Source organism: Pinus tabuliformis, chromosome 7, assembly GCF_031772625.1.
Source record: "Pinus tabuliformis cultivar Carrire ecotype Pingquan chromosome 7, CPIR1, whole genome shotgun sequence".
Taxonomy (NCBI): Eukaryota; Viridiplantae; Streptophyta; class Pinopsida; order Pinales; family Pinaceae; genus Pinus; species Pinus tabuliformis.
In genome coordinates, this window is record NC_142293.1 from 1,466,932,302 (window position 1) to 1,466,959,283 (window position 26,982).

At 37.3% G+C, this 26,982-nt stretch overlaps 1 protein-coding gene across 1 annotated transcript; it reads right to left on the reverse strand.

The window, feature by feature from the left end:
- Nucleotides 1-22,934: 22,934 nt before the first annotated feature.
- Nucleotides 22,935-23,426, reverse strand: LOC149253328 (F-box/kelch-repeat protein At1g80440-like). Its single transcript, XM_089454443.1, has one exon. It carries the CDS (start codon nucleotides 23,424-23,426, stop codon nucleotides 22,935-22,937), a length of 492 nt encoding a protein of 163 aa, XP_089310569.1.
- Nucleotides 23,427-26,982: the final 3,556 nt, after the last annotated feature.

The following is a 26,982-nucleotide window of genomic DNA, read 5'->3' on the forward strand; positions in this document are numbered from 1 at the left end:
AATACGATGTCTGTCCCAGTCCAACTGAAGCAAAAGTCCTGGGAAGGAGTGCACTACCAAATTTAAATCAATTCTTTGCAGGGCATCCACGGAAGATAACAATTCATTCCATTCTCGCGAAAGAGTCCTCATTTTGGCAAGAACACGCACGGGCAACATGGATAAAATCTTAAGAAGCAAATCCTGTGGGACGGCTTGCCAAATCCTCGCTGCTTCGAGGAGAATGTCAGTCCTCTCACGCTGTTGCCGAAAAGATCGCCAAATCCGTGGTTCCATCGCCTATCTCTTGAAATTCTTCCGACGCACAAATATATGGAATCGTTTCTTTATTCTAATCTTTTTAAACTAATAGCCATCTTTAAACTGTTAGATAAGCGGTAACAAGGTGGGTAGCCCAACGGTTATGATGTAAGGGACGGCTCCGTTGCCGTGAGATGGTGGGGTACATGGAACTCGCAAAATGAATGGTATCCATGGTGATGTAAGAAAATTTCACTGTGCCTATGAATGGTAACCATGGTGATGTTAGAAAATTTTACTGGTCACAGTAGAGGAGTCTCGCTTAGAAATCGATTGTGGCAAAGTTAATTTTGGTTGGAAATGAGGAGAGGAGTCGCACTTAGAAATCGGTCAAAGTCAACCCCAGTTGTGGCAAGGGACTTAAATAATACATAGGAAATAACTCACCACCCCAAAATAGAGTAAAAAGAAAAAATGTTTGCGGTAAATTTACTCATGAATGTTTAGGGCTATATGACAGCATAACATACTTTGTATTATATTTCAAACATAGGGAAATACATTCCCGTGATAAATGGAGGTTGTAGCTCGAAGTGAAAAAACCCAAAAAACTTACTATTATTTTGTCTTTGAGGTTTGTGCGAGTTTCATCATTATGTAGATCTTCTGGATACATCCCATTAGGTTTCTTTTTTATCGAGGTTTCGAACCAGCAACGGTGGTTCATCTTCAGGATGTGAAATATTATAGAAAAGCAGTTCTCATTTTTCTAAATAAATAGAGATGAGATACTAAGTGGATAGATATTAGATTTTTGAATTTTTTTATTTATTTATTTATTTTATTTTTATTTTTAATTCTTAGTTTTTTCTAGTATTTTTTAATTATAATTTTAATAGTTTTATGATATTATGCTAATTTAATTACATTTCGTGACATATAGGTATTTTAAATTCATTATATAACTATTATTATTTTAATTAGGGTTAATGTGATATTAGTTTCATAAGGGTTATATCTATTATTATGTTTGTATTAATTTTTAATTAATTTTATAATTATTTCAACTATATTTATGTTAATTAATTATATTAATTATTATTACTTTATTTTATTTTATTTATTTTTATTTCAATGGTTATCAATTTTGATTGTTATAATTGTTATGTTGGTTTTATTAATTTATTGATTTTTAATTTACAATTTACAATTTATTTCAATATTCATTTTTATTTAATTAAATGTTGATTATTTGTTAAGGTTCATTATTAGTTATTAATTTTAATTTTGATTGTTATACTTGTTATATTGATTTTAATTAATTAAATATTAATTGTTATAATTATATTTATTACAATTTATTTATTATTTATTTATTTATAATTTATTATTTTTGTTTTAATGAATTATTACTATTATTTTGTTAGGGTTATTTATGTTTTATTGCAATTGCTTTTATTTTGGATTTGTATTAATTTTAGTTGTATTAGTTTTTTTAATTATATGTTTTAATTATTTGTTAAGGTTTAATGCCTATTTTTCTAGGTTGTAGAGTTATTATAGATCTCAATCTATCTTAAGATTTATGCTACATTCTATTAACTTAAGGAAGTGTGCAATTTAAATATAATGGATGTTTTATGTGTGTTCTAGGTTAATTGGGGGACTATGGTTAGGTGTAGACTTAGATGATAGGATTGGAATCTAGTTTTCGCTTATGGTCCATTCGTCGTCTCTCTTGAGGTTATTGGGGTGTTTGGTAATTTCTATGGCTTCTCTGAATTTCCTTATGAAGTAATTATCACTTCTGGCTAAGATACGGGTATCTTCTATACAGATTTGATGCTTATTTATATCATAATGTGCAGCTAGAGCTGAGGATTTGGATCGATTGTGTTTTATGTGTGTTCTAGGTTAATTGGGGGATTATGGTTAGGTGTAGACTTAGATGATAGGATTGGAATCCAGTTTTCGCTTATGGTCCATCCGTCGTCTCTATTGAGGTTATTGGGGTGTTTGGTAATTTCTATGGCTTCTCTGAATTTCCTTATGAAGTAATTATCACTTCTGGCTACGATACGGGTATCTTCTATACAGATTTGATACTTAGTTTTATCAGAATGTTCAGCTAGAGCTGAGGATTTGGATCGTTTGTGTTTTATGTCAGCTGAGTGTTCTTGAAATCACTTATTGGAGTGTACAAAACACCATACTGTTTTGTCCCTTTGGCTTACCTTAGAATCCTTCTCTTTTCTTGCCAATGTGTCCCCTTGGGTGTCTCCATGAACCTTGACACCAAAATCACTACATTCATTATATCCGGCCTAGTGGTAGTCAAATACATCAAGCTTCCTATCAGAATTTTGTATAATGTCGGATTGACATTGCTGCTGCAATCTTCTTTGCTCAACTTCAACCCCATGATAGTTGGAGTTAGTGCGGGCTTGTTGTTCTGCATCTTAAACCTCTCCAAAATGTCTCCTACATACTTTGTTTAAGAGATAAGAATGTCATTTTCATTTTTCTTTACTTCTATGCCCAAAAAATACCTTAACAAATCCAAGTCAGTGATTTCAAATTCATTATTCATGACTTGCTTGAAATAAGTGATGAGTAAATCATCACTGCCTGTAAAAATCAAATCATCTACATATAAAACAACAATGAAAATATTATCATCTCTCTCTTTGATGTAGAGAGTTGGTTCACCGTCACATTTGTCGAAACCATTGTCCAACAAGAAAGTATCTATCCTACTATACCATGCACTCAGTGCTTTCTTCAACCCATAAAAAGCTTTCTCAACCAATACACTTTGTCTTCTTGACCTTCTACCTCATAACGAGGCGGTTGCGCAACATACACTTCATCTTTCAGCACTCCATTTAAGAACGCTTATTTTACATCCATTTGATACACTTTCCATTTATGTTGCACGATAATCGCCACAACTGTACATACTATCTCCATCCTCACGACTGGCACAAACGTCTCTGAATAATCTATTCCATGTTGTTGGTTGCATCCTTTGACAACTAGCCTTTCTTTGTTCCTTTCAATCTTTCTGTCAACATTGCTCTTGGTCTTATAGACCCACTTCAGTCAATTGACTTATTTTCCTTGCCGAAATTTCACTAACTCCCATGTGTCATTCTTTTTTATTGCTTCCATTTCTTCCTCCACTACCGCAACCCATTCTTTTCTTTGACTTCATCATCAAAATGGATTGAGTCATCTACATGAAAAAATAATGCAAATAAGTAATTCAGACCAACGTTATTATCAACTTCATCTTGCTCATAGATCTCATTTCAATTTCGGAATTTTGGTCTTCTTGTGTTTTTTGAAGATGGGCTTGACATGTCACTTGGTGTTGCACTTTGTAGTGTGCTTCGAGAAAAACTTGCTTGACTTCGTTATGTTCTCTTATTATTTGTTAATGGTGTTGCTCGCTTCCTACTTTTCTGCACTTGAATAGGTGTAGAGGGAGTCACTATTGAGGAATTTTATCCTCATGTGGTGTACATGCTTTGAAATTGACTGTCTTTTCTAAAATTCCATCCCATGCTTCCTCTTCTATGAATTGCACATCTCTATTGATTATGACCTTCTTGGTTGATGGATTGTAGAGCTTGTATGCTTTGGATTCTTCACTATATACAACAAATATGCATTTCTCCCCTTTGATATCCAACTGCTTCCTCAACTCGTCTGGGGGATGTGCATATGCCACACAAGCAAAAACTTTCATGTGAGTAACACTATGCTTTCTTCCACTCCATGCCTCTTCAGGAACCACATTTTGGATGTTTTTGGTTGGACATCTATTCAATATATATGCTACACAGGCGATAGCTTCAGCCCAATAATCATTTGGCAAATGCTTTACCTTCAACATACTCCTTGTCATCTCCATAATGGTCTTATTCTTCCTTTCCACTACACCATTTTTCTGAGGTGTATACATTGTTGTAAATTGCTTGTGATTCCATTCTCCCTACAAAATCGAAGGAAATCATTTGAGATGTATTAGCCACCTCTGTCAGTCCTGAGGACTTTGATATAACGTCTGCTTTTTCTCTCAACAAGTGCCTTGTATTGATGAAAGCACTCAAACACTTCACTTTTCTGTTTAAGGAGATAGACACTTCGTTTGTTACTAATGTCACATTTCTTCTTTCTACATTCATTTTCATAATGACCATACTTCTTACAGTAATGACATTGGAATTGAGATTTATCATAGCTCTGACCTTCTGCTTGATTTTGGCTTGGGTCTTGACTTGGATTTTGATTTTCTCCTCTTCCACTTGAGCTTGAAGGGTTGCTTCTTCCACCTTTGTGTGGTTCTTCATCTTCCTCTAGGATATGATCTTCCTCTGCCTCGACATTGACCAAATGAAACTTGTGTCTTCAAGACACGCTCCAATGAGGAGGTTGTTGCTCTATTCAGTCTATGTTCATGAGAAATCAGTGATGCATGAAACGCATCCATTGAGAACTATGAGAGATCCTTTGTCTCTTCTATGGCAACAACAATGGCATCAAACCTTGCTAGCAAACTTTTCAAAACTTTCTCAACTATTCTTCTTTCTTCAAGTGTCTCGCCATGAGACCTGATTTGAGTAATCAAATCAATTACATGTGTAAAAAACAAGTCTACATTCTGAGACTCTTTCATACAAAGTTCTTCAAAATCTCTTCTCAACATTTCTAGATTTGTTTTCTTGACTTTTTCCATGCCTTGGCAGGCTGTCTGGAGAGTGTCCCATGCTTGCTTGGACTTTGTTGTTGCTGCAACCCTTGGGAAAATACTTTCATGAACTGCTTCGAAAATATAGAACAAGGCTTATGAATCCTTCTTCCTGATGTCCCTTAACAAATCCCTTTCTGCTTGAGACAAGGCATTGTATGTCGCTGCATCTGTTGGTTCTTCAAAACCATTCTCCACCAAATCCAAAATGTCTTGAGATGAAAATAGGGTTTTCATTGTTATAGCCTAATAATCATAATTTTTGCCATTAAACTAAGGTATATGAGGATTATTCAATCTTGTGCTTGATGTTTCAATTTTTGAGTGAAAGAAAAAAGAAATTCTTCCTGCTGATAAATTCACTCCAAAGGAAAAAACAATCTACCTTCAAAACAATTTTAAATTGCTAATAAAAACACTTGCTTTTACACTAACAATATTTAACCCGCTTTGATATCATGTTAGAAAATTTTACAGGGGGAAGAGGAGACGAGTCTGGCTCAGAAATTGGTTGCAGCAAAGTTAACTTCAGTTGTGGCAAGGATATCACAAACACACAAGGACTTAAATAATACACAGGGAATAACTCATGGAAAAACAAAGTAAAAGCAAAAAGGGCTGGGGTAAATTTACTCATGAATGTTTAAGACCACATAGCAATATAAAATACTTTGTATTATATTTAAAACATAGGAAAATACATTCGCATGATAAATGGAGGCTACATCTCCAAGTGAAAACTTACTGTGGTTTACACATCACTGGGTTGTGTAAAACTCTGTAAAACTAGTTTTCATGCGCCCACCAATATTTCCTCCACGACTTTCTCCTCACTACCTCACAAACTCTCACTCTCTAACTTGCCCAATGTTACAAATGAATTTTACATCCATATTAATCTCAACATACAAATTTGACATTAATACATGACAACAAAAATAATTAATACGCAATATGGGCGATTTTACATAGAAAATGGTTTTCTGAACTTGCGGGTGTTGTGGAGTGTGGGCAACAGTTACGGAGTGAATGTTTTCCCGTATTTATTTACCAACCTCTGTTAGGTCCCTATACTACTAGTTTAACCCCTTCTTGTTATTAGTACAACCCTCTTATTATATTATTGTCCCTATGTAGTCCCCATATTGTTATTATTGTGCCCCATAGAAGCCCACTATTGTTATTATGGTGCCCTTACATTATTATTGTTTTGTCGGCCTTGATTATATTATGACCCCTTAGACTCCTATATATATATATAAAGGATGTCTTGTCATTTGTATCATCCAAGAATTTTTCATTTGCGTAATGTAAAGGAGGTTTCCGCCTTGAATAGGCTTATTTCTAAGGCATTGATCTATCTTTTCTATCTTTTTGTGAGCTAGTTTCATAACATTTGGTATCAGAGCTTTGGATTTTAGGGTTTCGCTGCTCCAAATAGGTCATCATGGCATTTGTGCCATAAATTTTTCACTGCGAAGTTTCAGAAGCTAAAGAAAAACCCATTTGAGAAGAAATCGGACTGAACCTCGGGTCCAAATTTAAGATCTTTTCGCACTATATTTTTGGAGCTATGATCTGAGGAAGTTAGGATTTTTGCAAGCTCCATAATTTCATCTCAAATAGGTCATTGTGAAATTTTCGTCATAATATTTTTTTACGAAGGTTCAGATTATGAAATTAAAACAAGTTTGAGCTGAAATCGTGGTGAAGCTCATGTCCGAATCTTATATCTCGTCTCGCTATATGTTCAGAGATGTAATCTAAGTAAGTTAGGGTTGTTGCAAACTCCTGAATTACATTCTAAATAGGTGACCTTGGGAAAATCGGTATAACCTTCTATCTGAGCAACAAATTGAAATTTTGTAAGAAGTTATAGAACGAGCACGGACTATAGTTTTCTGTGTATATTTTTTAGATCCAAAGGTAAAAAAAAATACACGTGGTACGTCATACAAGTTCTCTCTACTGAAACATTATATAATCAGGTCATCTTAGGATATTGGGCATAACTCTTTCTTAGAGAATTAAATTATGATCAGACTTGCGAGGTTAGAAAGAGGATGCAGTGGGATACTGCAGGAGACAATTTCAAAACTTGGAGATCTAAAAGTACAAAGTTACAGTCGTTTCAATATCAAGTTCCTAAAATCAAGAAAATGTGATTTGAGGAAGTTTGATGGAAAGGATCCAGTAAATTGGATATTACAGATGGAGCAATATTTTGATCTACATGAAGTGCAACTATTACAAAAGGTATGTATTACATCTTCATATTTAGAACCAGATCAATTTTTATGGTATAGAGGGCTTTGTTCTCATAAACCACTTGTTACATGGTCAATTTTCATGGAGGAAATGATAGCACATTATTAGGATACAAAGAAAAACGCCTTCTTTAGCCAATTGATAAATCTCAAACAAATGTGTTCAATGGCAGAGCACATTGAGGACTTTCAAAAATTGAATATAAGGGAAAATGATGTTCCAGAGAAGCAGAGGATTGATGTCTCCATAGGGACTTTAAAGGATAACATTCAACATGAGGTTCGCCTTTGAGAACCTCATTCATTGGAGAATGCATTCAGGTTGGAAATAAAAGTGGAAAGCAAAATTATGGCAACAAGGAAGTCTACCCCTCACAACTATAAAAATGGAAGTGTTGTTTCTCCTAGCCTTCTAGAACCTACAAGGTTGACACCAAAACAATTGGAAGAAAAAAGAGCAAAAGGGCTTTGTTACAATTATGATAGCAAATACATTAAAGGTCATAAGTGTGTTGAGAAGAAATTATTTTATATTGATTGCAAAAAGGAGGAAGAAAAGGATCAAGAAACGTCAAAAGAAGAGGATATACACCAGGAACCAACCCCAGAGAAAGAAGAAATGAGTCTGACCATATCTTGTAAAGCATTGGCAAGAATTACCACTCCTCAAACTCTCAAGATAGAAGGACATATCAAAAAGAAAAATGTTAAAGAAGTAAAAGATCACATCAAGAAAGAAGAAATGAATTTGACCATATCTTGTAATGCATTGGCCGAAATTACCACTCCTCAAACTATCAATATAGAAGGGAATATCAAGAAGAAAAATGTTCAGGAAGTGAAAGATCACATCGAGCATCAAGAAATGAATCTGACCATATCTTGTAACGCATTGGAAGAAATTACCACTCCTCAAACTCTCAATATAGAAGGGCATATCAAGAGGAAAAAGATTCATGAAGTGAAAGATCACATCCAACATCAACAACAAGTTCTCCAACTTTTAAAGGATAACGCCACTTTGGTGCAAGAATCGAATGAAACAACAGGCAGATCATCATCACAGTGAAAGAAGTTCTGATGTAGGTAATTGGGTATTTTTACGGCTACATCTCAAGCAAACTATTTATGAGAAGGAAATGATGGCAATACTACATGCACTTAAGAAATGATGACCTTACCTAATGGGAAGACACTTCAAGGTAAAAATGGATCATGATATTCTTAAATACTTTTTAGAACAAAGATTATCTTTAGAAGAATAGAAAAAATGGGTCACAAATATGTTGGGTTATGACTTTGAAATCATCTACAAAAAAGCAAGCAAAATTTTGTTGCAGATGCACTCTCAAGAAAGGATGAGGATGTGGAAGCATTTTTTTGTTCTATTTCTATTATCCAACCAGATTAGATAAAAAAAGAAAGGGATGAATGGAAGAAGGTCGAAGAAGTGTGGCCAATCATTCAAAAGTTGCAGAAGATCCCAATTCAAACAATATTGCCAGAACCTAATGAGGAAGGAAAAATCATATTGGAATGTGGAGCAGTCACAGAAACAAGAACCTGACAACTATGAAATTGATCAATTTCAGATTATCTAATCAAGTGGAAGAACTTACCCGCTGAAGATTCCACATGGGAGGACAATAATTTTATACAAAAGCATCAAGAACTACTCAAGCGTTTAGGACAACACTTTTTTAAGGAGAGGGGCATGTTAGGTCCCTATACTACTAATTTAACCCCTTATTGTTATTAGTACAACCCCGTTATTATATTGTTATGCCCATGTAGTCCCCATATTGTTATTATTGTGTCCCATAGAAGCCCAATATTGTTATTATTGTGCCCTTACATTATTATTGTTATGTTGGCTCTGATTATATTATGACCCCTTAGACTCCTATATAGTGAAAGGAGGTCTTGTCAATTGTATCATCCAATAATTGTTCATTTGTGTAATGTAAAGGAGGTTTCCCTCTTGAAGAGGCTTATTTCTAAGGCATTGATTTATATTTTCTATCTTTCTGTGAGTTGGTTTCATAACAACTTCATTAAGTGTCTTAACTTCTCTCTTGTGTTGCGGAATGGTGCTTTGACTTCAGTCCTTTTTCTTGCAAACAAAATCGCAACCATGCAGTAGTTGACTGAACAATCATGATGTTTGTCAAGTGTGTTTAAGGGGATGGTTGGGATTAATATTTCCAACAGGTTAGAAAGGGAAAAACACTGATTTAATTTCTATCATACGACTGAGTTTAAGTATGCATGATCTTTTTCTAACACTTTGCAGTCACGTAACCACATTTCCCACTAGAAGAGTTGGGATAAAAATGTCATCGATTTTGCTTCTTATTATGATTTTATTTTTTTATTTTGAATATCACATAGGTTTTATTTTATAAACAAAGTATATTATATACCAATTTAGTGTTTGGATTAACATTATATATTTGTTAATTTTTGTTTAATTATTTTGATTTTTTTTTATGAATTAATGTATAGATCTAAATATTTTTTATCGCTTTTTTTGGTATAACATTTTTATTCACTCAAATCCAAAACATATTGAATCACAATTCTAAGTATTATATATACATATATAATTAACACTTTAAAGAAGTATTGTATATACTTATATAATTAACAATTTAAAGAAAAAAATGAGGGATTTCTACATACATCTATATACACATACATACAACTATATACACATAACATTTGAGTTATTCAAAAAATTTTAATAATGAATTTGATTTTCATGTTCAATATGCATACCATTTAAGTAATTCAAAATGCTTTAATAATCAATTTGATTTTCATGTTCAACATGCACATCAACAGGATTGGGAAGTATTATTTATGCTCCACTAAAATCTAAAAAATTAAAGTTATACCAGATAAAATGAAATAATAAAGATATAAACAACAAGAGTAGAGAAAGAATATAGCAATTCCAAAAAAAATCTTTAATAATCAATTTGATTTTCATGTTCAATATGCACATCAACAGGGTTGGGAAGTGGTATTGTTTATGCTCCACTAAAATCTAAAATTTTATGGTAATCTATACCTAGATGCCCTTTGAATTTATTTATTTTTATAGTAATTAAAGTAGGAATTGCACATGGGATGATGAAGGACGTTCAATACGGTTCAATGTTAGTCGATGTGCAAGTTGGCATTTTATGTGAAAAAGAACTTAAGAGAACATCGATTTTGTGGGGCATTGGGTAAAGAAGAACGAAAAACGATCGATTTTGTGTTGAATAGCGCATGTTAGGTATTATGGCTTTAATTTAATAAAAAGAAGATTAACATATAAAAGTGTAATGTTGTTTTCCATATTGTTTTCGTTCATGTTGTTTTCGTTAAATGATAGTTTTAAATTTTTATATATATATATTAGTTTGTTACTTGGTTTTTAATTTTTGGATTGATATTCTCCGCATTAATATAAATTTATATCAATTTTACATTTATAATTTTAAAAGAATTAAAAATGAGAAGAAAAAAATTGTATACAAATAAATATGATTTTTCAATGATAAACGAAGTTTGTTATTGAAGAAATTTTTGTTAAATGCCCTTTCCCATAATTATACATTTAACAAGCTGAAAAAATAAATATTGCTGAAAACACAAATTTTGGAAATTTTACAGAATGCTGGAAATTGCAAAAATAAAAATCAGCAGTAATAAACAGCCATTAAAACACGTTTAAACACTGAGATTTTTGGTCAACTTGACCCTAAAAAACTCCTACAACTCTTGGGGAAAACAGTTCAAGAGCTCTTCTTTATTTCTAAAAATTGCCTTTTTACAGTGGGAAATATTCAGCAAAAAATCAGCAAGCAAATTTACAACTTATCTCTTTTCCCATGCCTCACAGCAAACTAGAAATTACAACAAACAAGACAGCAATAAATGTTGTACGACCTCTTCGATTTTCATGCCAACTTTTAGCATTAAATGCAGTTGTACAGACAACATTAAATGCGCTATACGACCTGCATTAAATGCATTGTACGACCCTCGTTTTGCGTGCAGAAAAATCAACAAACTACTCCTCGATTTTTGTGCAAACCACTCCTTGAAAATCATGCCAAAATCTGTCTTTCACTGTGTGCTGAACTAGCTGTACAAATCTGCTCAACTGCTGCCTTGGAATGTGTGCCAAGCTGTTGTCTCCTTCTCCTCCCTGCTCAGAAATATCTCTTGCTCTCTTACTCTCCTTCTCCCAATCTGCTCGTGAAACAATGAATGACCTTTTCCTCCTCTAATCTAACCCCAAGTGACTTTTGGGTGATCCCTAAATCCAATGGCTGAAATAGATTTAGATCAATGGCTGAGATTAAATGCTCATTTAAATCTCACTTTCTATTTTTTAATTCACCCCACTTTAATAAAGACCCACTTAGTCATTTATTTCCAAAATTACTTTTCCTTTCTAATTTTTCATTGATTTTATAAAAGTCACTTTAAAATTAGACTTAGTAACTTTATCACTTAAAGTCACTTTTAAATTAGATTTAACTTTATAAAAATTATAAAGTTACTTAGGAGAAAAATTAAATTCTTTTGGACACTTTTGCCTAGGCCAAAGATCAAAGCCTAAGAGAACCACTTGTCCTCCGGTACCAAATTTCAACACTCCCTCTTACCGAGGAAGGTGTTCCTCACCACACCCATCTTGTCTCTGAAGTAGACATGCTTGCCCCCGTGGTAAGGATTTGGTAAGAATATCTGCAACCTGCTCATCAGTGGAAATATACTCAAGCTTCACAGCTCCCTTCTGAAACATAGTCTCTGATGAAATGATAGAGTTTAATGCAACTCTAATTATCACAGTAAATCATTGAAGGTCTCAACGGTTGACCAAATAAGCCAAACAACATCTTGCGAAGCCAGATAGCCTCACAACTAGCTAGACTGGCTGCCATATACTCTGCTTCCACTGAACTTAGTGCTACTGACTGCTGCTTTCGGCTGAACCATGACACTACTGCTGAACCCAACCCAAAACAACACCCTGAAGTGCTCTTCCTATTAGAATCACAACCTGCCCAATCAGAATTAGTGTATTCTTTCAATCTCACTCCATCTCCCTGCCTGTAGTCCAAACCATAATCCACTGTCCCCTGCAAGTACCGCAAAATGTGTTTTGCAGCCACCCAGTGAACCTTCATAGGCTCACACATAAACTGAATCATCGTGTTGACTGCAAAACATATATCTGGTTTAGTTTTGACCAAATACATCAAGGAACTAATCAGCTGCCTGTACAATGTGGGATCCACCAACTCGGAATCCAAAGCATGAAGCTTTTTCCAGTTGATGATCATCGGTGTCGACATGGGTCTACAATCCTCCATGTGGAATCTGCTAAGGATGTCCACAATATACTTCCCCTACCCCAGGAAGAAATGCCCCTCCTCCTGCCACACCTCCAAGCCCAAAAAGTAATGCATCAAACCGATGTCCTTCATCTCAAACTCCGTCGCAAGATCTCTCTTGCAGTGCTCTATGAGTCTCTCTGCACCTGTAATGACCAAGTCATCCACAGACAACACCAGAATGAGAGGCTCCTCACCAATCACAATAAAGTAAAGGTTTGGATCTGGCTCACTCTTTGTGAAACCCATCCCCTGCAAGTGTGTATCTATCCTGGAGTACCAAGCTCTGGGAGCTTGCTTCAGGCCATAAAGGGCCTTCTTCAGTCTACACACATGGGACTCCTTCCCATGCACCTTAAAGCCTTGTGGCTGCTCAATGTACACCTTCTCCTGTATGAAACCATTAAGAAATGCGGTCTTCACATCCATATGGTGGATCTTCCAACCCATCTTTGCTGCTATCAGTATAATGGAGCGGATCAAATTATATCGAGCCACGGGAGCGAAGGTCTCCTCATAATCAACTCCCTCTACCTAGGAGAACCCTCTAGCCACAAACCTTGCTTTGAATTTCTCAATGCTACCATCTGCAACATGCTTTACCTTGTAAAGCCATCTGGAAGTAACCACAGATTTTCCCTAAGGCCTCGGCACCACCTCCCAAACATCGTTCTTCATGATAGAAGAATACTCCTCCTGCATGGCCTCCCTCCAGACTTGCTGGCTAGCTGCCTCCTCATAGCTAGAAGGCTCAGAGTCAAGGATGCTAGTAACCATCGCCATATAGCTACAAAACCTCTCAGGTGGTCTACTCTCTCTGACCGGCCTCTTCGCCTCAGCAACAGATGAGGCATCTCTCAAGGTGTCCTGAAGCCACTTGGGCTTTCTCTTCCCTGAGCATGCTTCTTTGATATGAGAATGAAACTCCTCCTCCTCATCACCATCAGTAGCCTGAACTCCTGACTGTCTGTCTACTGTCCTCCTGCCTGCACCTGAACCTGTAGAAGCTGAGGTACCGTGTGAACTGTCCATTAGTGGACTCCCTAGTGAACTGCTCTGCATGCCTGCCCGGAGCACCACCCCTTTGGCTTGGTGAGCCACTGCTCACTGACGGACCTGACATCCTCATAGATGTACCTCCGGATCCTCCTAATCCCTGCCCACTGGATCCTTGTGACTGACTCAACTGTTGCTGAGGGTCTGGCTGATCCAGATACTTTAACTCCCATGACCTCCTAAAGGCCCTATCCTCCTCGAACTTCACATCCCGTCTGACAACAACTCTCCTCTGTGCAGGAATGTAAATCCGAAAGGCCTTTGAGGTCTCACTGTAGCCCACAAAGATACCCTTCTCTGCAGTGGGCTCTAGTTTGGTCTTCTTCTCCTTGGGTATATAGGAGTATGTAATGCATCCAAAGATATGAAGATGACCAATATCAGACTTCTTCCTAGAGAAAGCCTCCTCTGGAATCATGTGCCCCAAGGCACGATGCAGACTCCTGTTCTACAAGTAAACACCTGTGTCGCAGGCCTCTGCCCACAAGAACAATGGCAATCCCTGATCATGTAACATGGCTTTGGTAGCCCCTATGATGGATCTGTTCTTCCTCTCCGCAACCCGTTCTGCTGGGGGTTGTAAGGAACAGTGAACTCCCTCCTAATGCCTGCCTCCGTACAATAATCAACAAACTCTCCAAGGGTGTACTCTCCTCCATTGTCCGACCTTAGGGACTTGATCTTACGACCTGTCTGTGTCTCCACAAGAGCTCTGAACTCCTGAAACTGCTTGAAGACCTCACTCTTGGTCTTCAAGAAATGAATCCAGGTCCTCTTGGAGTGATCATCAATGAATAAAACATAGTACTCATATCCACTCAAGGAAGCATGAGACATCTGACCGCTCACATCAGAATGAATCAAATCAAGTATCCCAGTCACTCTGCTGTCACTGCTGGGAAAAGGGTATTTGGTAAACTTGCCCATCGCACAACCTCTGCAAGTATCAAAGTGATCAATACTAAAATCTGGCACACCTGTAGTGATCTCCTGCAATGTCCTCAAGGCTCCATGATACATATGTCCCATCCTGCGGTGCCAAATCTCACACAGCTCAGAACTGCTAGCTCTGCTGTCAGTACTACTGCTCAATGCCAACAGGGGCTGGAATGCAAACTTGTACACCTTTGCATGGTGTACACCTACCACTCTAGCTGAATCAGCTGGAGTGCCGCTGGGATACATCAACACCTGTCCTCCCTTGAATAGTACCTCATATCCTCTGTCCTCCAAAGCTGAGACGGATATGAGGTTCTTCCTCATCCCTGGCACATAAAGAACATATGACACTTTCAAGGGAGGTTTGGACTCCCTCTGAAATGTCAGTGTCCCCACCCTGACTGCTCTAACAACTCTGTCATCCCCAAGTACTACCTCTATATCAGTGCCACTCTCTGAAAGCTCTGAGAAGTACTCACGGACTCCTGTCATGTGACGTGAAGCCCCACTATCCACATACCAGATACCTAAAAATGCTCCACTAATCAAGGGAAAAGCATGCTCCCTCTGAACCTGTGTGGCAGGTGATCCTGCACTAGAGGACTCACACGTAGTGGACGCAAACTCCTGGTCAAAATGACCTGCAAAGTCCTCAATCTCTGTTGAAGCTGCCACATCCTGGTTCTTCCCCTTTTTCTTCTTCTTCTCCGGACACAAACTGTATAGTGTCGCATCTTTTTACAATTCCAACACTTCACCTTGGAATAGTCCTTCTATGTGTTCCCTATTTACCTTTACCTTTGTTTTTGCCCCCACCACTGCTTGCGAAAGCCTTCTTCTTCCCTTTTCCTTTCTTGCCTCCTGCCACCAGTGATACATCCTCATCCTGCTCAACTGGCTTGGCTGCCCCAAGTTGACCTTTCCTGATCTCTGTCTGAATGCAATCATCTGAAAACCTCTCCCATGTGGGAAGTGTCTCACATGCAGAAACCCCATCAGCAAAGTTCAACCATGAACAGGGGAGGCCATTCACTGCAATTCGCACCAACTCAGTGGGTGGAATGGCCTCTCCAATCGCTGCCAACTCATCTCTCACATTAGTAATCTTTGTGAGATATCCAGCTGCACTATCATTACCCATCTTAATGTTCTTCAGCTTCTCCTTTAGGACCATCTTCTGGTTCTCATTGATACTCTGGTAGATATTGGACAATGTTGTCCACATCTCATGGGCATTTCTCTTTCCTCTCACATGAGGAATGCAATGGTCTTTGATTCCGTCTAGAATCAGCCTTTTACCCTTATTGTTCTTTTTATTATAAGATAGCATCAGTAGACACAACAACAGGGTTCTGTGTGGTATGCACCATGATATCCCAGACTTCTACCTCCTCAAAGATACTCTGCATTCTCTCCTTCCAAATGATGTAATTTGTATGCCCATCCATCCTATCCTCCACCCTCAATCCCAGTGACATCCTGCTATCCTAAAACTGAAAAATAACACTGTTGTATTAAAGGTAAAACTGCTGTTTATGAAAAAATCAGCTTGCTGGAATTTTCTGAGTGAAAAATCAGCAACTGTAATTTTTCCTTTCGCTGTCCCAAACTGCCCTTCAACGCTCAAGCTCTAATACCATGTAGAAATTTATGTTTTTCCACCCCGGTTTTCAGTTTCTTCTTATTTCTCTCATATAGTTAAATGCCCTTTCCCATAAACATACATTTAACAAGCTGAAAAAAATAAATATTGCTAAAAACACAAATTCTGGAAATTTTACAGAATGCTGGAAATTGCAGAAATAAAAATCAGCAGTAATAAACAGCCATTAAAACACATTTAAACACTGAGATTTTTTGTCAAATTGACCCTGGAAAAACCCCCTACAACTCTTGGGGAAAACCAGTTCGAGAGCTCTTCTTTATTTCTGAAAATTTCCTTTTTACAGTGAGAAATATTCAGCAAAAAATCAGCAAGCAAATTTACAACTTATCTCTTTTCCCATGCCTCACAGAAAACTAGAATTTACAGCAAACAGGACAACAATAAATGTTGTACAGCCTCCTCGATTTTCGTGCCCACTTTCAGCATTAAATGCAGCAGTACAGACATCATTAAATGCGTTGTACGGCCTGCAATAAATGCGTTGTACGACCCTCATTTTGCGTGCAAAAAATCAGCAAAGTGCTCCTCGATTTTTGTGCAAACCACTCCTCGAAAATTGTGCCAAAATCTGCGTTTCACTGTGTGTTGAACCAGCTGTACAAATCTGCTCAACTGCTGCCTTGGAATGTGTGCCAAGTTGCTATCTCCTTCTCCTCCTGCTCAGAAATATCTCTTGCTCTCCTTCTCCCAATCTGCTCGTGAAAGAATGAATGACCTTTTCCTCATTTTCCTCCTTTAATCTAACCCCAAGTGGCTTTTGGGTGATCCCTAAATCCAATGGCTGAAATAGATTTAGATCAATGGTTGAGATTAAATGCTCATTTAAATCTCACTTTCTATTTTTTAATTCACCCCACTTTAATAAATACCCATTTAGTCATTTATTTCCAAAGTCACTTTTCCTTTCTAATTTTTCATTGACTTTATAAAAGTCACTTTAAAATTAGACTTAGTAACTTTATCACTTAAAGTTACTTTTAAATTATATTTAACTTCATAAAAATTATAAAGTTACTTTAGGAGAAAGTTAAATTCTTTTGGACACTTTTCCCTAGGCCAAAGATCAAAACCTAAGGGAACCACCTGTCCTCCGTTACCAAATTTCAACAGTTATTATATATATATATATATATATATATTGTTTTATGATTTTAATTCATACCGTAAAATTAATTAATATGTATATATATTATATGTCTTATATATGGAATTATTTTTAATCATATATATATATATGCATTAAAATAAATTAGTAGAATTTAGATACTTTTAATGCAATAAGTATATTGTGATTTTTTTTTTAATTTTTAATTTTTTTATCTATAAAGCTCTCAGATGCATTACATTTCTCAAGGTTCTAGCCTTGTTGATAGTGGTGAAAAGTTTGAGAAAATGTTTGCATATACAGAGATTTGATATCTCTTGACTCTTGTAATATCTCGAGTTAGAAGGATCTATACCGTTTTTGAGAAAAAAGAACAAAATTTTTTGTTCTCACACTTTATATATATATATATTGGAAATTAAAATAGTTTATTTCTGTTTCACATTCTCTATATTAAAATGTTAATATATTTCCCCTCATAAAAAATATATCCATAGGATATAATAATGATATTGATTTTTTTTTTTATTAGCTTGGTGGGACTACTTCATCATGTCCAACATATCACCTTGGTTGGGATGAGGAATTGAACCAGTGACTTCACATAAAGAAGTGCCTTAATAGAGCACCCAATCATAATCTATCAGACAATGATCTTGAAAATATTATCTATAACTCAAACTTTATATATATACATATATATATCAACACAACACCATATTAAACATTGGAGGGATTAGAAATTACAAATCTCCCTCTCCCCTTGAATTTGGAAAAATCTATTAATGAAATAAAAAAACTATAAATGGTAGACACCAAGTTTTTTTATTAATATATATTTTTGTTTTAAATACATGTCTATTGAACATATAATAAATTATTGATTAGATAATATCAATAATATTATTTTGTTTTAAATGCATGTTCATTGAGAATGTAATAAATTATTCAATCATATTACTAGTACATGCTAAGGCACAAATCATAGTTTAGCATTGACCAAGATGTAGTCGCAATATTTATTCCACGATTTTTAAATATTTGTGCAATTAATTTCCGTAGTTAGATCCGTGGAAATAGCTAATACCAACATATATAAGCTATTTATTTACCATTAGTTACTTCCCACATAATTGGAGGTATTTTTATAAAAAAATAAAATGAATAGGAGCAATCTATTAATGGAATAAGAAATCTATGAATGGTAGACACTAAGTTTTTGTTATTAGTATATTTTTATTTTAAATACATGTTTATTGAATATCTAAAAAATTATTGATTAGATAATATCAATAGTATTATTAGTCCCTACTAAGGGAGGAATCTTAGTTGAGCATTGACCAAGATGTAGCTGCAATATTTATCCCATGATTTTTAAATATTTTTGCAATGAATTTTAGTGGTTAGATCCATGAAAACTGCTGATACGAACATAAATAAGCTATTTATTTACCATCAGTTACTTCCCACCATAATTTAAAAGTATTTGCATAAAACAATGAATAAGAACAAGGTGGAAATAAATATACTTCCTTGGATGTTTTCTTCAAGGCTTTAACTTGTACAAGCAAATGTATAAATGTGGGAACATACTTCCTTGGATGTTTTCTTCAAGGCTTTAACCTGTACAAGAAAATGTATAAATGTGGGAACATAGTAGTGGTGACTATAATAAAAAATATTTTTTAAAATTCATTATCTAGTAAATTTAAAGAAATTAATTATTTTTAACGATTAAATTGTGTGATGGTTTTCAGAAACATCAAATATATTGAGCGATTTTTTATCTAGGATAAATAAAATGATTAAATAATGTTTGTGAAAAACTATCATATTATTGCTAAATAAGGAATACAAAAAAATGATAAATATAATGAAATAAGGAGGAGATTGAATTATAACACTACAACAATAGAGTAAATGTTGTGAAATCACTGCAAGTGAAGTTGAAGGTGGTAAAAATCAATTCTGCAAAGTTTTGAGTCTACATAGTAGCAATAGTGGGAGGGAGCTACGCTCCCTCCTATTGTAAAGTCATGATTGACTGAGGAAAATGAATCGAAGGTGGATTTTAGGCCAATTCTAACAAGATTGGGGATATTACATAAATAAACAACCTGATGAAGTTAATAAATGATGGAGATTCACTTGGTACAAATTTCAAAGCATCTGGTGGAGGGTCTTCAGAGAAAGGTACATTACTGTAATGATCGACCAAAATGGATCTTGTAAACCCAATCCCAATAAGAACCCTAGGGTTGTGATTACAGATCAAGAGACCTAAGCTCTTTGAGACCATATGAAATCATATGCATTGATCTCTAATTTTATGGGGATCCGACATAATGAAAAAGTGTTAAGAACCTGGATCCAATATGTTTGGAAATGCAAAGGGGAAGTAGAACTCCCTCTGGGTTCAAAAGGCTTCCTTATGGTTGTGTTTTCTAACATGGAAGATAAATACAAGGTATATGAGGGAGGATGATACTTCCTTTCCTCAACAGAGTTGTATATGTGACCCTGGAAGGAAAATTTCATGCCATGGAAGGAAAAATCTCTCTTTGTTCATGTATGGATAAGGTTATATTCTCTACCTCTAGACTATTGATTTCCAACAACACTAGAAGCTAACAGGAAGTCGCTAGGATGATATATATAGTTATTTGAGGTGACACATCAGGGTAAATACACTACATATGCGTGGATTTTTCTCGAAATAGATGTCTTAGGTGCTCTTCCAAACACAGTACCCTAGATTTCTAGGATGAATATGGTCACAAAGTATTGAATACGAGAAAATATATTTCCACTATAGAAGGTGTCAAGAACATGGACATGTTTTTAGAGAATGTCTGCTCAATGTCAAGATAGAGGAACCAAGATCTCCTATAGATAAAGACCCTGAAGGTTTCATTAAAGGAGGTGAAAGGGGTAAAACAAGAAGGAAAGAAAAATCGAAGCCTTCCAAGGAAAAAAGGAGTCAAAGAACTAATATGATGTTTTGGCTGAGGAAACCCAATAGGAGGGCACAACGATAGGAAAAGATCATAAAACAAAGGAACATGAAATAATGATGTGGGATCCTCCAACCCACAGAAAAAAACTGGTTAAACTATATCAACAACAAGCGAAGGGAGGGGACCTAGCAACCGAGCTTATTCTCAAGAACTAGACGAAGATATGGTAATGATGCCAAGCGAATCATGGATGGAAGATCGAGATCTAAAAGAGATTGTGGAATGAGAAGGATTAGATATGCCACACATGTTAGAACAATGGAAGGAGAGGAGTAGAAATGATCCCCAAGGAACGAATAGATTCAGTGCAATACCTATTTAGCACATGGGAAGAAACTAGGTGGAGAGGAACAAAGAAATATCATGCAGAATCACAAGGATTGGGAGTCAAAATTGTTGAGTTCCCGAAATATTCAGATCCCCAAGCTAGCTCATAGAAAAAGAGGAAAGAAATCTAATAGTGCTACTCTCCAGGCGCTGAAAACTTTCTTGATAAACTCAAGTAAGATGAAATTCTAGAACCCCAACTCCCCCGTCCCCCCCATTATAATGAAAGTTTTAACATGGAAGATAAGAGGCTTAGATAGATAAATAAAACAAAATATTGTTAGAGATAATATGAAAAAAGAAAACCCATATATAACTTTTGTACAAGAAACAAAGTGTTTAGCCGCACGTCTAAAAATAACTAGTGTGAAATTTTGGGATAGATATCACTATGTAATATAGAAGCTTGGAATAATACACGAGGGGTATTAATGCTGTGGAACTGTCAGAAGATAATTTTCATCTCTTCTAAATCCACTCGGTACTCCCTTTCTAGGGTTATGAAAAAACCTTGGATCTCCAGATCTAATACTCGGCACGAATGTTTAGGCCCCCAAAGGATTGATGAGAAACTCAACTTCATCCAGTCTTTACAGGTTCTCTGAAAAAGGAATCCAATATTGAAATGGACATTGGCAGAGGATTTGAACATGACCCTCACTGTGGAAGAAAAGAAAGGAGGCACGAAGAAACTAGATATCAACTTAGAGAGGTTCCAGAATTTTATTGACACCACAAAGTTGGTGGAAATAGAAGCAGCAAATGGGATGTATACCTAGACTAACAAATGAAGGGGAAAATATATTGTGCCCTCTCATCTGGATATATTTTTAGTATCAGAGGAAATAATCCTGCAGGGTGTTACTACAGAGGAAAATATTCTATAATGTAGTAGATTAGATCACTGACCTGTCCTTCTATATGTTCAAATAATGTGTACGCCAACAAACAGAGGTTTCAAATTCACATTAGAGGAAATTTCAGCTTAAAAGTGCCCATGAAATTTTCATGTAATTTCCATGACATAATTTGGAAACAAATTAAAATCCTTTAAATTTGACAAAAGGTACCTGTAAATATTTTAGATGGAATGGAAGAAAAAATGCTCCTTTTAATTGTATTTTTGGCTTCTATCCTTATAGGTTTACTCAAATTTCAAGTGTAAACGCTTGTTGGATGCAGAATTAAATTCCACATCCAATGAGTACCACTATGCATACTTCTTAGAAGACCCACATTTATAAAAAAAAAAGTAAAAAGATACATTGAGAAAGAGTGTTCGTTTTTTGAATGTATCTTCAATTTTTATCAATATGAGTCTTCTCAGAAGTGTTCATAATGGGCACTCATTGGAGGTGGAATTTAATTCCAAATCCAATGACCTTTTACACTTGAAATTTAATTAAACCTATAAGGATATAAGGCAAAAATACAATTTCAAAAAAAACAGTTTTCTACTTTTCCCTAAAAAAATGATAACTCTTATTTTTTTTTTGTAAGCATAAGTAGTACCTTCCTTTTCTATTTATAATATACAGTGAAACCAAATACAACTTTTTGGTGGCCTCAACCTGCCCAGAAGGGAAACTAAGTCCGTTGGCCACCCGAGTTTGCTATAAGCAGTCCAATAACAAAATTTAACTAGTCTTTCCATCCAAGCTATATGCACTAAGCAATTAAAAACACTTAACAAACTAAGAACTACCATATGAACATCTAAAAAAAGAGCTATCCGCAAAAAGCATAAGAAACATTAAAGGATTATTCGTTCTGGTCATCAGTAATCAGATCAGCATTGGCAGGAGCTACCATGAATTCCTTGGGTGCTTGGGTCATCTGAGCTAGCCTCTGTTGGATCTCATCCAGCTTGTTATCCTGCATTATCATGATCACTTGCAAATTCCTCATTTCCTTTCTGAGGTTTGGCATTCCATACATCCTGAAGCGTGTACCACGTCCCTTTTTCAGGATCATAAACTTCCGCATTGGCCTTCAATCTTTTAACCCATGGTGCACTATGACCATCAATAATGGTGAATTTCCCGTCTATGAAAGTGCTAAAGCAATGGTCCCACTTTTGGTTCATATGAGGGAGAAGCTTCCAATCGTCTTTCTCTATGTTGTAAACTGCTGCTCCGCACACAACATTATCATTGCGGTCCATTCCTCTAGCAAAATAAACGACCCCTTTCGCGGAAACGGAAAGCGGCATCGACTGTTTCTAATGGATAGTCTATGCCACGGCTCCATTTAGCAGATGAAAAATTATAGATGAAAACACTATATTGTCTCTCCACGTAGTTGGAATTCCTTTCGCCAATCAAAAGAAGCTTCAGATTGACACAAATGCAGCGGAAACGGTCTGGAATTCCACAAGGAAGGCAAGGGAGTTCTTCCCAGGTGCCATGCACAGGGTCATGCATAGTAATCACAAATTCTTGAGCAAAAAGAAAGTATCCATAATGGTAAGTCCGAAACTCTATCAAACATATAAACTGTTGGGAAATGCAAAGCTTTATTCTCTCTTCATAGAACTGGGGGTTCTTCACCACGACCTCCCAGCTTTTGCATACAGTTGCGATGGCATTGTGGGATGTGTAAGGCACCCTTAGAAGACATTGCCTTCTTAATTCCGGAGGAAGAGCATGAAAATGTTCCATAATCAATGGCACTACCCACTAACCTAGTACACTGATACAAATGTACAAGAGAGTGAAGATGAAACTCGTGATATAGGTACGCGTAGTGGGGATGGCTTTATAAACTTTCAGTTAGAAGTGAAATGGAATGATATGGTCAAAAAGCCGAGGCGAGAGGAATCCTTTAACATGTAGGTAAAGTAGGCCCTCCCATGGTAAACTAGGCCCATGACATGGGAAGTGTAAGGCCTTCGGAGATGTGCGACGCGGTTGGGCGTTGGGGGACCCGGGCGCCTGCACAAGCAAATGCGGTTGTGCGACGGGTGGTCATGCACGACGGTGTGATCGACCGGTTATGTGAGCTGTGGTTACGACATAACATATGCGACAAAGACTTTGCGATGGTGAACAAGCAAAGGTAGAGTGCGTTGGCTTATACCCATGGTTGGAGCGCATTGCAATGGGGGTTGGCCGACCAACGATGGAAGGGTGAGGCTGACTTTGCAAAGGCATTCAACGGGTGTGTATGGAGTTGTGTGGGCCGTCGGCTGGGCAGCCCACCCACATGCGATGGAGCATATATATGTGTAGCGTTGAGAGTGTTCAAACCATCACATTTGACACACATCTTCGCACAAGTGAGTAGAGGCGCAGTCTTGTGCGCAAATACAAGGAGAAGGCACAATTTTACACATGCGCCCATTCTTGGGCGAGTCGCACAAGGGGAACGCGTTGAACTTGGTGTTGGGCGAAGGTGCGGGCGAAGGTGCGCCTAGTGGTCGGGTGTGCACGGTGAACGTGTGGTGCCTGTTCGTCCTAAGCCTTGGCGTGGTTGTCTTGGTGGCTCGGGTGAGCGCCCGCCCATCGTGCAAGTGTGCACGAAGGTGAACGAAGGTTGGAACCGGATGTCGTAGAGTTGGGCAAGCAGTACTGCGTGTTGTTCACATGATTTGGGCATTTGTCAAAGATTGGCAAGTGGGATTGTGTGTGGGCAGGTGTACACGGTTTGGGCGTTTGCGACCAAACGAAGAGCGAACCAGCGAAGACGTTCGACAAGGTGAACGACGGGTTGGTGAGTCGTGTGGCGACCATGCGGAGGTGCCGACGAGCTGGGCAACCAAGTTTGCCGAAGTTGGAAATTTGGCTAAGTATAAATTTGGTGTTTCCCAAGGACTTAGCCTATACTTTGTAAAAGTGGAAAATTATACATATATTGATATTCAGGCATACTCATATTGCAGGGAGTTGCCCCTCCCTTTATATTGTTGTGCATTTCTCTTGTTTAATGCTTTTGATAATGAATGTGTATGGGTATTCATTGGTATAAAGGAACACATAATAATACTTGGTAACGAAAATAAAACTAAGTATGGAATGTTAAGGCATAGTCCACGAACATAAGTATTGGTGAAAAGAAAGTGTTCGGTGGTGCCACACCTTGCTATAAGCGGTTGAAAGACTACCGCAGGTGTAGGGGCGTGACAATTGGTATCAGAGCTCGGTTGGAGCTGGTGAACAAGGTTGCTCGTGACGAAGTGACAGTGGAAGCAGGTACTTGCAAGTGAAGGAAGCTGATTCCACATACAAGTGGAACAGGGGCTAGTTCATGGTTGCAGGGAACTTGGTGAAGCTGGTGAATGGTGAAACAGGTTTATCAAGGGTGAAGCTTAGTGCTTGGACCAAGCTGAACGACAAGGCATGGCAGGTTTGGAAGAATGCGAAGGGAAGCTCTTGCTTACCTTATATAGGTTGAAGAGGTTGAAAGAAGAGAATCCCCGGATTCGAAAGGAACTTGAAGTCTTGGAAAGGAATGTTGAAGACGAACTTCTTCAACTTGGTTGTACAATGGAGCAAGGTGAAGTTGCTGATTGTGCTATCAAGGAAGAGGAAGCGGTGATAGTTGAAGATGTTGCAGACATGATCATGATGGAGGATGAACTTGAGATTGATCAAGTTGGACCAGGATCGTGTAATTTGCAGACATGGATGAATGGGGATACTCACATGGAGGAACCTCATGATGATGGAAGTACTATTGATACTTGTGTTTCACTTGAGCATTTGGTAGGTGGACCGTACGCAGGGAAGGGCAAAGCCTGTTTGACAATGCAAGAGAGCATCTTACCATGGATGTCTATGATGAGACCTTGTATGGAGAAGCAAGGATTGTTGACTGTTGCAGGACTTGTTGGGGTTGTTTGTGACCTTATGATAGAGGGTACAAAGGCCCGTGACAAGGGAGGAACATGATCGTTTCGGAGGATTGGGTCATGCTTTAGCCACATGGAGAATTGGCTAAGTGCCCGGCATGACTCATGGACAGATTGCAAGGCACACACTTGAGGTATGATGATGCTTGGGTGGACTTCTCATGGTCGAGACCAAGAGATAGTCTTGGTGGAACCTTTAGTGGGGGAATTAGAATGGAAGGGACTCGTGATGATGATGATATGGTTGGGTGACCGAGTTCACTAGACCGAAGATTGCAGACTTGGATGAGGATGACCGATTGTTGTGATGAGTCTACTTGGTTGGTCTACATGGGAAACTTAGTCATGGAAATTAGGTTGGAGACATGGAGCATGGCAGTCTTATGCAGGGAAATTATGCGGGAGCACTTGTAGAGGTGTCATTTATGGGCATCCAATGAGGAGTGCCAAGGTAGGGATGTTGTGTAGGTAGATTTACTGATGTGACATGGAGATGTTTACTTATGAGCCGATGGAGAAGTTCTGCACTTATGTACAACAAGGCCATGGACTTGGATGGGATTGTGAGCAGACTATGGAGCATTCATACTGCATGGAAAGCTGAGGCATCTTGCAGAGACCTTTGGGTCGAGACTTCTATGATTGCTAGATGTGGGTTGGGGATGGTTTATGGAGCTCACGATGACATGAGATTGTTGCGACTTTTGGGGAACTTCATATATGGTGGACTTAGAGGATCTAATACATTGAGGAGCTGAGGTCAGAGACTTTGATGCAGGATGGGGTGCATACTTTCAAGTACATGCATGGGAGTGGCTTGGAAGAGTGACTTGATGTGGAGGATCGATATGAGACACCTTGGAGTGATGGAGTTACGATGATGAGGATGCTTTGGTGACCACACTTGGGCATGGGTTGAGTTGAGACTCACCTACTTTTGACACATGGGAGCTAATTGATCTATGATCATAGGCAGCACATGGATAGATGAAACAAGTGTATACATGTTTCTATGGAAGACTTGAGGGATGGCAGATTGCAGATATGATGGAGGTTGCTTCATGGACTTGGATGTGGCACACCGAGAGTTGGAGATTGATGAGATGATCTCTTCATATGGAGGAGATACACATATGGATGATGTTGGGGTAGATGTGACTGATTTCATGCAGCACATTAGTACTAGACATCATGGACAGCATGTTGTAGATGAGATGAGGGCTACTTCATGGACCTGAGCATCGCTTACATTTTTATGGAGATGGATTCTTGATCGAGTTGAAGATGTGACAGGATGTTCTGAGAAACAACTGATGGTGGCATGAGGATGTTCACTCTCATGGTTTGAGCGTTATAGTTGGACTAAT